Genomic DNA, 15300 nt, shown 5'->3' on the forward strand with positions numbered 1-15300 from the left:
AAGCAGAGAAAAATCGGGTCTCCTGCCCTTCCAGACAGTGGTGTGCAAATAATTTGGCAGGTAAAAAAATATCTGTATTTCATCTGCTCACTAAGTCTTCCTGGACGGTAGTTTTAAGGCCTCATGCACACAGGACGTTTTAAAAAGTATCCTAGAAGCCTTTTTTCTCTTGGCAGCAGCGTTTTGGCAGAAAAAAAGCCTGATGTTTGTAAAAGTGTCCAATGCTAGTACAAGCCTTTGGGCTGTTTATAGGCATGAAGCGATTGGGTGTTAATTTATTTTATTGGCCCGAACAATAATTTATTCTGGCTACTGAAATGAATTAACGCTCAAGTGCTAAATGCAAGTAGCGTTAACATGCGTTTACAAGCATCAAACGTTTTTTCTGCCAAAACACTGCTGCTCCTGGATGCACTGGTAGTGGTCTTTTTTTCTGTCTCTCAAAGCCCCTGCCACTAAACACTGCTAAAAGTCTATGTGCGCATAGTCACATAGGCTAACATGGAGGGGCATTTGAAAGAGAAAAAAAAACGACCCTAAAAGTGGCAGTTAAACTGTCCTATGTGCATTGGGCCTTAATTTAACCACAAAAAAAAGATGCTGGAGTCCATCTAGAAAAAGCAGCAAATATAAAACACCCGCATTTTTTCACTACCTTCCACCTGTGAAAGTAAAGAGACAAATGCAGTTTTAGAGCTCAGAATTCTGTGTGTTAGCTATAATCCACTCCCCCACACTTCCCCATATCCACCCAGGAACTTACCATTTGAGTAAAATGCTCTTCATTAATTGTAAAGGCAGCAATAATTCTGTATGTGTCCTTTTTGAAACTATTGTGACTTGTTTGTAACATGTTAATGGAAATAGCCTGAATGAAATATGTCAGGATACAGATACTGAATAGATGATTTTGAATAGAATTATCTTGGTTGATTGCATAAGCAATACCTTTTACTGCTAGAATAACACCTTAACGGCACAATAATGACGACATGACAATGTATGTAAATCAAGAACTGCATGTGGGTTTATTTCACACTTGAGAAAACAGTGGATTTAATTGTGTGAACCGAAATGTACTGTACAATATTAATGATAGAACATCAAAATGTATAATTCATAGTGCATTACTTTATTTTGTATTTATTTCAATTTTTTTGTCAGTTACTTTTGTACGTGCATCTGAAAAGATGCAGGCGACAGTAAAATTTCTCAGTTTAAGTCAATCTGCAGGAACTTAATTTTATTCAAAAATGTGATTTTTTTTTTACATTTTATATACATAGGAATTGAATATAAAATGACAATATAAAAGTTCAAAGTGAAAGCATACAGCCAGAAGGTACAAAGAAAGCAGAACTGTTTCAAATGGTATATTGTAACATGTACTCTTAAATTATTATCTTATATTTACAGGAAACAGAATCCAATATTTGTCCCAGGCTGTTCTATTATTTTGTCCAGGAGAAGGACCTGTGATGTACAAATTTGAACCCTTGGATGCCCGACTGCTCAAGTGGTTAAGATACCTCTGATGCTTATAATGGTTAACCTGCTGGTAGCAAAAGAGATCAAAATGCAGCACTGCTGTAAGAACACATAAGCTTGTACCAAAGCTTACATTTGCAAATAATTATAAACTGTAAATTTCATCTTGTAAAACAAGAAATAGTTTCTACACATGTAAATAACATATTTGCATACAGAAATTTGCCCAAGTGAAACATCATCTTTTCCCATTCTGATATCTCTCACTTAATGGTGAAGTAAATATGATATATATTCTATTTTGTTCTTCCTTTTGTACTATTATTTACTATTTTATTTTTTACATATGTGGCATTGTAACCCTAAGAGTACTCTATAGCGTTCCTCCTTCATCCCAGGGCTGCATGCATAATTTGTTTTATGTTCTGTATTATTTTTAAACTAATATATTTTAATTTTTAAATGTTTGAATTGTATAGACTTTAGTTAAATATGTTTTTTATTTAATATGAAAAGGCACAGAAATGCTATGGCAGTGCTCAAAGGGTTAACTTGACGCCACTAGATTTTCCAACCTTTATTGTCATGGCAACGTGTTAATTTTAGGATGTTTGTTTTGTTTTTTTTGTCATTGTTCTTTGTGTTGCTTTGTGGTTAAATTAATGTCTCTCAATGGTGTCTCCCACTACATTCTACAAAAGATAGCTTAACATCAAGAACAGATGTTGAAAATTAAAGGTCAGACATTGACTCACAAAAAAGAAACATGCACAAATCAGACAAAGAGAATATAAATATAAATATAAAATATGTGTAAGAAAAAAAAAAAAAATTCCAGATAGGCAGTTCAGCAACAAAAAATAAGACTGATTTCAGAGGCTCAGGTCAGGCCTAGTGCAGTATTATGAATATGTTTAGTGCAATGTTCTTGTGGTCACTTGCATACCTGGCTGCATGACTTGATGTTACTGTTTTTCCATTTCAGTTACATATATCACATGGTCCTCTGGGGACTTTCCATGTGTTTTACTAAGGTGCAGTTTAACTGCGTGCTTGCTTGCAAAAGTCCTGTTGCAAAGCTTACACTGGAATGTGGAGCCCGAGTCCTCGTCAATAAGACCTATTGAGCTTAAAGCCTTATTGGTGATAACTTTTGAAACATTCTGTTGTTCTTGAATCTGACTGATAGAAAGCTTTGAAAGATCTTTTAAGCCAAAGCCTAAATGTGTTTCTAAATGACTTATGTATGTTGAAGCAGTCCGGAACTGAGAGGCACAATCATTGCAAAAGAAAACAGGATGTCCCGTGTCCAAATTCTTTAAAAATTTTGTACCCCCTGTCCTCCTCAACTGATATTTGACATTGGCCAGCCAGTGGCTAATTGTGGTCATTGAAAGACCTGTGAATTTAGAGATATGTACCCGTTCTTGAGGACCCAAGTCTGACATGATATATTTGCCTTCGGGTGTTTCCCTTAAGCTTGATGCAAACTGGGCCTGAAGTATAAGGAGATGTTGAGGATTCCAGTTGGACTGTCTACCCTTTCTTTTATGCACCGGAGACAATTCATCCAATGCCTCTTCAAAACTGCTGCCATCTGCATCTGACTTTTCAGATACAGTAGATGGTGTAGATGACTTGGGTGTCAAGCGTCCAGTGAGGTTTTTCACCATATCAGATATATCCATCAGTGCGCTTTCTCTAAGAGGTGGGGAAACAGGGTCTGTCATGCTTGAAACAAGAGGTCTATTTTTAGATTTTGTTAAATCAATTGGCTGATCACTGTTCTCATAGTAGTACCGATCATTAGAATCTACTTGTTTAACAGGAGTAGTGGGGTAGACAGGTTTATCCAACATACTATTGCTAATTTTATATAACATTGCCAGTGGATCCAAAGACGGACTAATGGGTTTTGAGACTTTTCCCAAATGTGTATTCATTATAGACTGCAATGCACTCAGTGGATTAATAAATGATGGCTCAGATGAATGGTCTGTAATAATTCCTAAGCTGTTGCATCCATTAGTAACTTTTGTTTTAAGAGGATCTGTTCCATTTGGTGTATGGGGCTCTAATGGGACTTCCTTTTTTGTCTTTGGACTTTCAGCCTCTATATTTTTCTTTATAACTTTAGAATTGGCTTCCTCGCATTTAAGAATGTCTTTGTTTTCTTTTGCCACTGGAGATGCTGGCTTGACAGGAGTTACCCTTTCTTTCTCTACTGGTTTTTCATCTTTCTTTATATTGATTTTTCCTGTCACCTTCTCAACTAGTTCTTCCATTGCAGAGACATTGCTTTTGTGAGGTGGAGGGGTTAAACTTCCTGGAGAGTGAATCAAAGCATTGTGGTCAGATGCCATTGATTTTACGCTGCTGGCATAAGAAGGCTGCATCTGAACACTCTGTACAGTTGGCTGTAGCATTTTTATACTTCCTGGCAACTGATAAGCAGCATGGATACTAGGATATCCTCCCCATGATGGTGCTCCATTTTGAGCTTTACTGATCGCTGAGGACACTGTATTTTCTAGTGATTTCAAAATATCCAGCCCACCTTTAGGACTGTCATCTAAATCTTCTTCTCTGAGGTACTGGTAAGAAGTTGCAGGCTCGTTTTTGTCTGAGTCCTCAATTTCTTCTTTAATCTTTTTCTCTGGCTCTGGACTTGTTGCCTTCTCCTTTTCAATATCCTTCCTGTCATCAGGATGTGGAGATGCAGCAGGTGAGTCCGGTTGTTTCTTTATATAAGATGCTGGTAGCCTTGCATGTGTAGTTGGTGGCAAAGGTATTGACTGAATCTTTTCTTCCACCACTGCATCCATGACAAGCTGTTTACCTTTCTTTGAGGCTGAACTAGTCACTTTTAAAAAATGTCCAGTTACCATCATATGAGCAGTGAGCTGCTGCAAAGTATCATGAGAGCTACCACACTCCATACACTTTAGAATTTGAGCCTTGCGTGCCTCAAACTGCCATGTGTAACTAGCACCATTTTGATATCCATATCTGTTGTTAGGGGTCACGTATGGATTGGCAGTTTTTGGGTCCTTTGTATTATCATTTGCAATGGCCCCTGGGGAGATTCCTGCTTGTTCAGGGGAATCGGGTGAAATGATATCCTGAAGAGCCCGTTTTTTCGTTGTAGGGACCAATTTTGTAATGGCCGGTACTGGCTCTTTTAGAGGCACTTTTTGGTAATGCTTCGTTTTAATCATGTGAACACTTAGATCTTGCAAAGACTCAAAGGAATGTCCACAGTACATGCATTTCAATACTTTCTGTGCATCTTCCTTGCCCTCCATCTCCATAAGTGATCTCTTTCTAGGTTTAGACCAGCGTCTTGTCCTCTCCGCTTCTCTGTCTCTGTTGTCATCACGATAATGACCCGTTTCATTCATGTGCACAGTCAGTTGAACCAGTGTGTCATAGGCTGCACTGCAATCTTTGCATCGAAATTTGCTGGCACCAGTAAACACAGGCCCGTACAGTTTATTGTTTTGTCGATAAAGCTGCACTGTGCTAAACAAGCTGGGCTCTGGCAAAAGTCCATATGATGTTTGCTGTAATGTCTTTGCCAGGGCTGCCTGGTGCCAGTCATACCCAGGAGCACTGTTACTACTAGTACTGTTAGTTGTACTAATACTAACACTAGTACTTGTAGTAGTACTGCTGCTTGTAATGGTTGTGGGAGATTCAGAGTCAGCCTTTCTATCTGTGCTTTCACTCTGTTTACTTGCATTGGAGCTTGAGTTAGATTTTTTCAGATCCAAAGCCAGAGGAGGCCAACTGCACTCTGAAAGCAAATTTGTATAGACTGCTTTGATTTGTGCCAAGCTGTCCTGAGGGTAAGATGTGTTGTCCACATTCTGGCTGTCTTCCCTGTCCTGTCCATCCTTAGAGGAAGTACTTTTAAAATCTGCTAGATGATCACTTGCTTCACTAAAGGGTGAACCATAGCCAGCATCCTGATTAGTTGCACTACTGACGGGAGAATTTTGATAGCTCTGAGTCTCTTTGTTGTCTGGTTCCTCACTGAATAAATATTCACTGTCTTGGACATCTAACGAAAGACCATCGTCTTCTACATTATCTTCATCAATTTCAGCTGCCTTTAATTCCTCTGCAGGAACGTATGCTGAAAGACAGAACAAAAAAAAGAAGAAACATTATAAAGTGAACATTTTTTTACTAACGTTTTAGATTTAGGGTGTGGGAAATAGTGAGTGTGAAAGGATAGATGGAAGAACATCAAAGAAATCCAATGGATTTAAAATGTTTTAAAATTAATTGACAAGGTATTATATTTCTTAGTACAAGATATAAGGGACACACTAATCATGCATTAACACACAGTTTCAAATTTACGGTCTGATATTTAACTTCATTTACCCCTGGAAGCAAGTACAAGTTGTTCCTTGAATATATCTTTAAATCATGTCTAAACCCAAGAAAAAAAAAATGTAATATATTACTGCTTTCCAGTCTAAAGATTTGGTGGCTGCATTAGGTTTCTTTTTTTTGTCTTTTTTTTCACCTGGTGATCTTGCCAGAAACACAATGTAGGTGACAATCCTCATCTGCCATACTAAATCTATGAAAAAGCAGCGCAGTCATCCTAGGACAAACCCATGACCTATGTCACTGAGCCGAAGAGAAAGAGAGGTGGAACAGTTCTAATTGATAAGATTTCGTAAAGAAAGAAAGTTCAGGAAGTGATCAGCTCACAACATTTCTGACAGGATCAACAGGTTTTTTGGCATACAGAAAATAATTTCAATGGTATATGTAACCAGTTCCAGACCACTCATCGCACATATAATGCGGCAGGGCTGTGCGAAACAACGTACCTGTACGTTGTGCGCACGACCTGGTCTGGGGCGCTATGATTGGACACAGCGGGAGACAATCAGAGGGCCCGTGGCCGCCGGACTTTCACGATCGCTCCAGGGAATGACAGAATGGCGGTCTGCTGATGTAGACAAAGCAGACCGTCCTTCTGTCAGACAGGAACAGAGAGATCTGTGCTTCCTGCTAATCAAGAACATAGATCTCTCTGTTCCTGCAGTGAATCCATTCTCCACACAGTTAGTAAGCACACTAAAGGAACACATTTAACCCCTCGATTGCCTCTGCCAGTGTCATTTATACAGTGTCCGTGTATTTTCTTTAGCACTGGTACTGTATAGGTGTCACTGGTCCCCAAAAAGTGTCACTTAGTGTCCAATTTGTCTACCGCAATGTCGCAGTCCCGCTAAAAATCGCTGATCGCCGCCATTACTAGTAAAAAAAGTCCCCAAATCTATCCCATAATATATAACAGAGTGCTCAGTGCCTGGGAGGAAGCAAGGAGGAATTTAAAATTTTGCTACACAACTATGGAGAGTAGAGATATTACAAATATATTGAACTCCTTTTTGAAAAGGGAGATAAAAACAACAAATTATGGTCCATGTTGCTTGCTGAGATACCTCCACACACTAACAGTCCATGCACAATTATAGCAGATGGAACAAATGCTTTTGATACCCAAGAAATACTCTAGCACTTTTCCCAATTCTATTGAATATGTTTTGCTTCTATATTACCACATGATAGGAGTTAATTGAAGGAGTTGTTAGCCCATTTCCCTCTTCTGATCCTATGAATCTCTACAAATGAAATAAAGATGCCCATCAAATCATCTATCTGGGACCTAATGTCATCTAAACAATACATTCAAGAAATTACCCCAAGATTACCCCCAGTATTTATATACCCAGTATCTCACCAACTTTTCTCTCTCAAATGCAATGTACATAGCTCATGTTGTATTTTCCAAATCAGGAAAAGATCCCTTTTGAAATATTCATCATATTGACCAATCTCTTTACTCAATACAGACTATAAAATCCTTGCCACCAGATTTCAGGAATGCTATTGACAATGGCCATACTGGATTTTTGACAAAAGAAACCTAACCACTACTTCTGTTTAAAGTCTCTAGTATATTACACACGCAACGTTAATGTAAAAAAAAACTATATAAAAGGATTTCAACAGACCACTCCTCAAAACAAATAATATCCAATAGAAAATTCTCACTCCAACAAATAATCAATAGAACTGTGTCCCTTAAAAAGATTGTTTATTACAAAACATACAGATTAAAATACCATAGTAAATTCATTTTTTGGGCAGCAAAATGAATTGGGTAGAAAATAATTACCATATATTATCCTGAAATATTGAATCATACTGAATTGAATATGAATGCAACAGGAGTAACAGCAGAGCAATAGAAAGGCTATTACATATTTTTATCTATAAATTGTATTTTTGATTGGCGGCATCTTGTGGTGGAATCGTGGTAATGCAGCCTCATGGCTCTATGTAGACATTCCATGCTCCCTTAGTAGTAGTTTAGCTGGGAGGGTCCCACTGATTATGTGACCATGCAATGTCAGTAGTCATGTGGGGACCTGGAGCCCATGTTGAGGGACATGCCCATGTGAGGGGCTGACGGGATGTTATTTTAGACAGTCAGTCCATATAAGAGAATGGGACACCACAAGGAAATGTCATCCACTTCTGAGGAAGCCAGGTGGGATCGCCAAAAACCTGTCAGGTGTGACCATAGGACTGCATAGAGATAGCTCTTTTAACGTTTTGTCTCCCCCTATACACATTCAAAAAGACACAAGGTAGGGTTGCACCTTTTCCCTCATGATGGAGCCATTAGCCATGTCTCCAGTGTTTATTTGGAAATATACGTTTGATTAAAATAAAAGTTTGTTTCCCTGTTTTATGAAACACCTCTGTGTGAATACTTCTAAAATATTTTACATAATTTAACCAAATTAGTACAACATTTAGTTCTCTGTCTCCCAGATTTAAGCCCCACGGTGTCCATGTCAACATGGAGGACAGTTCTTTTCTGACTACATAAGTATTGCCAGTTAACCAATGTGCACAGATGGCTAACACTAGATAAAACAAATACATCAGTAATTCTTGAGGCAGCTGTGCTGGGTTTTTATGAGACACTACAACTCCTGATTTATGGAAGTGTTTAAATGTTCTATCCAACTACTATCTCAATGAGAGCAGCCATTAGGACCACTAGGACCTAGAAACCAGTACCAGCATAGCACCTCATACTCCACTTTGAATTAATCCCACCCTCTCCCACTTTGCTGGTGACCCAGATGCAGTCATCCAGATCTGCATAAGACATAGCAGTTTCATGTCTACCCCTGTCATGAATGTGAACAGATCACCAAAAATCAGCTAAAGCACATCCTAGCAGATTTGAAAAAGTAATAGACATTACAAGGGCATTCTTATCATTGCCAAGTTCATAGAGATTTTGGGCTTTTTGACAGTAGTATTTTCTTAGGTAAAATGGATTGACTAGCCTACATGAAATCACAACAAAGCATTCTCTATATAGTTCGCATTTCTTGGTCGATGACCATGGAAGATGCTGACTGGCTCAGGTCAATCCATAGTACAATTCATATCACAAAGGAACTAAGGGGTATAATGATCAGTATTGTAATGTACTACATCACACTCTAGGCCAGGGGTGGCCAACCAGTGGCCCGGGTGCCACATGTGGCCCGCTGAGCCCTCTGATGTGGCCCGCGACCTCCTACTCTGGAATGGCGGGTTGGCAAGCCCGGATCGCAGGTTGCTGACCTGCCATACTGCAACATCAGTGTTGTGAATGAAGCTGGTGGTAGAGGAAGAAAGCAGCTGTGGAGCAGAGCCCCATAAGCCGATGCGTCCTCTACAGCGCTGACTTTTACTAAAGACGGAGTCTATGGCAGAGTTCAGCTAACCCGCAGGTTAGACACAGGTGCACTACGCTGCACCCGCGGTGTGGGTAAACTGCAGCACATCAGTGTGAAAGCAGTCTTAGGCTCTTTTCACACGATTAGCCCGACCAAATGGGACCCTCAATTTACCTCTACAGAGCGACAGATGTCTGTTTATGCCCACCTACCTCCAATCCGAAAAACAAAAAGGGAATTTGTATCCTTCCATCTGGGCGGATTGGAGGACCTATAAAGTAGCCGTGACCTGTCATCCGCCCACTGTGCTCATTGTGGCCCGTGACTGGTTACCAAGTTGCTTAAGTGGCCCTCGCTCTTCAAAAGGTTGGGAACCCCTGCTCTAGGCACTAAGCACAATAACAGTGGAAGGCCATGCCACATACCACTTCTTCCCATGGGAAAAAGCTAAAAACATTTAGAGTATGTGAAGGTATCACCACTGAACCATTATTTTGTTAAATCCAGTTGAACTGCAGCACCATGTGGTAGATGATGGAGGTGAAGTTTGGAATAAACCTGATTGTGACATTCATAGAACACCAATGTTTGCGTGATTGCTTTTACCACTTGTGCCGATGCATGTGGCAGACGGTAAAGAGGTCAAAAGTTGGTTTAATGTGGTATTTACTTAAGATTAATATTTTTCTAGCTAATGATTGAACATACTACATTATTTTTATTTACCCATCATTTGTAAATATTAATATCAAGCAAAAATAATGATGCTAGCTAATGCAAACATAATGGTAGTAATCTGTTTAATTGTTGGCAGTAAACATTTAGCATAAACGTGTATATAACAAATATACACATGCAACTTTCCGACTTTATTTCAGAGGAATAAAGACAGTTTTATGGCCCTGCCACCTGGATACAATATTCAAAAGCTTTGTATAACCAAATTTTACTGATACCAATGTTGGTATTGTTATTTGAGAACATATGGCAATAGTATAACAATACACTAAAATTCACTGGCTACACTTGCCAGAATGTCTGCATGCACCTATAAATATATGGGCTGAACTTATAGCAATGTTTTTAATGTAAAGAAGCTCATTTAGATGTAAATATTATATTTTATATCAAGTAATGCTTTATAAAACCTATTTCTATGTACGTATACTTTGAAATTATACATGCACCTCTGGGCAGCCATATTTGCTCATTTCACAACTCTGCTTCCCAATTTGTAGTGCAGCCCAATAGTTAGGCTTATGCCTAGTATTCACGTACAGGTTTCCCGGTGGACTTTCTACCGCCAGGAAACCCGAGGGGAAAGTCGAGAATTGGCTCGGCAGCTTTTTGCCCCTACACACGGCCTGTTTTCCTGGCAGGAAAACTGCCATGAGAGCTTTGGTCGGGAAACCCAGGCCGTGTGTATGCTTGTTCTAATTTTTCCCCGCCGGGATTCATATCGGTTTTCCTGTCGGGAAAACTGCCATGGAGCATACACACTGCCAGTTTTCCCAGCCAAAAGCTGTCATGGCAGTTTTCCCAAGGGGAAAACTGGTCGTGTGCACGAGGCATCAGCAGCTACTTCTCCAAGCATAGTTCTATGGGGTTGATTTACTAAAGACAAATAAGCTGTTGACTTTACTAAGATTACTGAATGTAATGAAATTTCACCTTGCAAAGAATACTCAATAATGTGCAGGGAAAATAAAGAAAGAGAATTTTTGCCTGCACATGTTTGAATGATGGAAGGCATCAGAGCTTCACCCCACTCATCAAGCTCCAGGGATAATTCCCTTGCAAAGTGCAGATTCCTTTGCAAAGTGAACAGTCTATTTGCCTTTGGTGATTTAACCCCTATAAGCCTGCCTACTCATTGTTAACAATGCACTATGTTCCCTGGAAAGACTTAAAGAGGAGCTTCAGCCAGGTTCCAAAAAAATTGTAGCTGCTGACTTAATAAACAAAACACTCGACTGTCCTCACCCGGCGGTTTGCCAGCATTGACATGTTAACTTTGGGAAGCCGGCTATGACTACTTGCGGCTTCACAGCCGGCTTTTCACTGCGAATGCACAAGCTGCACTGCGCCTTATGAATGGTGCCAGACTTCTGGGACATGTGTCAGAACATTGACAGCAGGGCAGGGAGTGGGTACCTGCCTAAACTGGGTACCTGTTCCACAAACACAAAAGAAAAAAAATTACAAATATGGTAGGGGAGAGGAACTTCCACTTTTGGATGAAATTCCGCTTTAAGTAGGGAACTACTAAATATGAAACAATCCAATCTAAATATCAAAATAATGCTATAAAATGTTCCTTTTTGACATGACTGCATGGATGTATTGTTATCTGTGTTCTTTATTCCAGTCCTAGAAATCACACATGCAGATCACATACAGAAAAGGAGTGTTTTATTCACGCATGATCAATGCCCATGTAGCAACTACCGTAAAAAATCTTGAGCATATTTTAATATATATACCTGTCTTATAAAAGGTCAGCTACTTGGAATATTTAAAAAAAAAATTAAACACACGTTCCACTAGTTGTTTTATTTAGTTACTATTACTCTGTTAATACATACATTAAAATTGTGATGGAATGAAAAGGATTGCCTACATCAAAGAAAAGATGTGCTTGCGTTATCTGATTTTGACAGTTTGTTTCACTTTCCCAGCTGATGGATACTTTTTTTTAAATACATATTCATGTTTTTTCAAGCAGAAAATCTGCAGTCATCAGATTTGATCAGTGTCACCTAAAAAAGCATGGAAATTGTCTTGTTTTCTCCAAATTTAGAATTTGTATGTGTAATTCAGGTGTCAAACGGTCTCACTGTTGTTTTAAGCAACAGTTTAGAACCTTATAGAACTGACTGCAACAACGCAACTCAGTACAAAGGTGTAAAATTATACAGGTTTGGCAATTACATGTTCACCTCAACAACAAGTCCAATCAGTGAAAATGTGTAATCTTTTATAACCGCGCCAACAGGTTCATGGGTATAACTGCACAGTGGCTAAGTGGTTAGCACTTCTGCCTAGTAGCACTAGGGTTGTCAGTTTGCATCCCAACCACCAAACCATGACACGATCTGCCTAGAATTTGCATGTTCTCCCTGTGCCTGAGTGGGATTCCTCCAGGTATTCCGGATTCCTCCCACACTTCAAAGACATGCCTTTAATTGGATAGGGTCTACTATGTGTATGTATTAATGTGAGTTAAGGACCTTAGATTGTAAGCTCCTTGAGGGCAGGGACTGATATGAATGTATAATATACTGTATGTGAAGCGCTGTGTAAATTGACAGTGCTATATAAATACCTATAATAACAAAATACAGAAGAAATAAACTGAAACCAAGTGTGCTCTGACCTCTGCTGCCACCTACCACGCATTTGTAAATAGCTGCTATTTTGTCATTACCCCTGCTAATTCAGGAAGAGTGGAGGTTGGCCCATGCATTGCAATTCTGTACACGTGGTGCCAACTTGATAACTTACCTATAATGCTAAGGCCTACTGTGCATTCCTAGATCTCGGCTTTAAATAGAACCTATCAGCCATTTTGAACTTTCAAAAGAGTAGGTATCATGAGGTCTTTGCCATTACATTTATTAGCCAGGAAACCTTCCCCTGTGTTGCCCAATGATTTAGATTCACTGTATCACTATGGACTTGGATTTCAGGATTTGCCCACACCCTGTCCATTAAGACTGCCTTTATTAACCACTGGAGTTCTATATGGCAAATGCCAGTTGGCAGGTGCTTAGCTCAGAGAACAGACCACATAGTAACATAAATAGAAGTTCATCAGAGAAATGCACAAGGAGGGTTTTTTGGTTATAAAAGTAATAGAAAACACCCTTTGGTATTTGCTTTTAGATAGGAGTTTTGTTTTTTATATTTAAAACAACTGACAGGTTCACTTTAACACAATGTGGTCCTTTGCTACGGCAAGCTTACACTTTTTTATATATCTTGATCTTGTCTTTATGCAACTCTAGGACATTTAGTTAGAATACGGTGTATAAACAAACGGCTACACTTCACTATCCTTATTTGCTTGAACTATAGACAAGTTGTTAAAACAGGATATAGTAGTATGCATGTAAAGGTACAACCACTGTGTGCGCGCATGATGGTCTACAGAGCAGGAAAAAACAAGAATGAAAATGATAGTGGAACCTGAAGCTGAACCGAATATTTCCATGTTTTACAGAATGAGCACGTGTGCTGCGTGCTTTTAAGCACTGCCGTGAGTTGCCAACATGGAATGCCTTCTGGATGGCAGTCTCGATTCATTCTGATGAAACAGATGTGCTGTCTTCTCTGGATAACATTAAATGCTGTGCAAAATAATTTAAGCAGACACAATGAAAAATATGAATATTTGTGGTGCACAGAGACAGCTTTCAAATGTGCTTCTTGTTCTATATTGTGCTGATGAAAGGCAAACATAAAAACCACACTGAGAAATGAATACTTAAGATAATAAAAAATCAATTAAACACCTTTCAGATACCAGGTTGTGTAGTTTGGCATCTAATTTTTTAATCTACAATCCCATTTTTTTTTTTTAACAGAAAGTATGCAACCTAATAGATATATAAAGGACATAAGGATCATTGCATAAGAGAAACACACCTAAATAAATGACCTTCTTGTGCAATTATGGATCATAAAACATCACTAAACCAGTTAGAATATTTCAGATCTATACAAATGTTGAATTCTCCTAGACTTGCATGTAAATTTAGAATTGTAAGTTGACCTATTTTTATGTGTGCTGATTTCTATAGATACACTGTAAATCAAAGTACCAATTTACAGTACAGACACAACAAAGAGTAGCTATGTAATAACCTAACAACTTTATATATAAAGCCTCCCAGAAGTACATACATATCTAAAATTTTTAATTACTGCCTAATAATAAACATCAAAATTTGACAAAGGGTATTGTTTCCCAATACTCATCTGAAGGCAAATAGGAGTTCTCTTGGTAATACATGGATTTACCATCTGTCATTCCATAGAATGTAGATAGCAAGGATCCTAATGTATTACCTTATTTCATGTTACATCTTATAAACAGCTTTTTGGGTTAATGCTATGCTTTCTTAAGTGATCTGAATAATGCAAATGTTACAGAGAACTAGTCATTACTAGGCTAATGCAAGCATAGAAATATTTGGTTTTAAGTTAACAATTTAAAATTATTTAACTTATCCCCTTTGTTTTACCATTTTTGTCTGAGCCTCAGGCCCCGTATACACGACCGGGTTTCTCGGCAAAATTCAGCCAGAAACTCGATCGGAGCCGTATTCTGTCGAGAAACCGACGAGGATCTCGTCGGGCCAAATAGAGAACATGTTCTCTATTTCCTCGTTGGTCAATGAGGAAACTTGGCTCGCCGAGATCCTCGGCGGCTTCACAAGGAACTCGACGAGCAAAACGATGTGTTTTGCCCGTCGAGTTTCTCGAACGTGTGTACGGGGCCTGACACTTTAGATTGAGTATCAGAGGTCTGAGATCACCTGAAGACTGTTTTTTTGCTTCTTAAAGTGTTACTAAACCCACAACAATAAAATCAGCCTGTATAAGTAGTAAGGCTGGATTCACACCTATGCATTTTTAGTGCTTTTTGCATTTTGCAGATTTGCACTACAGTCCATTTAACATGGTTTCCTATGGAACACGTTCTGTAGTGCAAAAAGCACTAAAAATGCATAGGTGTAAATCAGGCCTAAAGCATGCTTGTTATTCTCACTGGGGAACCTAAGGGGTTAATCCTTTGCATTGTGTATAAAAGGCATTTGATCCTGTCTCTCTGATCCTCCTCTTCTTCCACTGTCTCCAATAATAAATTCTGATATTTACAGAGCCAGGGGACGGGCTGCACATGCTCAGTTTGGTGTTTATTGCTAGAGAGTTGTTTTTTTCCCCCTTGGCACAAGGTTTAGTAGGAACTGATATAAGTCACAAGACTGATATATACTGCTGATGAGAAAAGGTACAATATTTAGCAGTTTAT

At 38.9% G+C, this 15300-nt stretch overlaps 1 protein-coding gene across 4 annotated transcripts in view; it reads right to left on the reverse strand.

Annotated features, from left to right (window-relative positions):
- Window positions 1-1003: 1003 nt before the first annotated feature.
- TSHZ1 (teashirt zinc finger homeobox 1) overlaps window positions 1004-15300 on the reverse strand; it is a 137997-nt gene continuing 123700 nt past the window's right edge. For all 4 annotated transcript variants that reach the window (XM_040353880.1, XM_040353882.1, XM_040353881.1 and 1 more), the window contains one exon: window positions 1004-5626. In XM_040353880.1, coding sequence (XP_040209814.1) covers window positions 2454-5626 — 3173 coding nt within the window. In that variant the 3' untranslated portion in view covers window positions 1004-2453. The remainder of the gene's footprint in view (window positions 5627-15300) is intronic.

The sequence above is a fragment of the Rana temporaria genome, chromosome 5 (genome assembly GCF_905171775.1).
Source record: "Rana temporaria chromosome 5, aRanTem1.1, whole genome shotgun sequence".
NCBI classification, from domain to species: domain Eukaryota; kingdom Metazoa; phylum Chordata; class Amphibia; order Anura; family Ranidae; genus Rana; species Rana temporaria.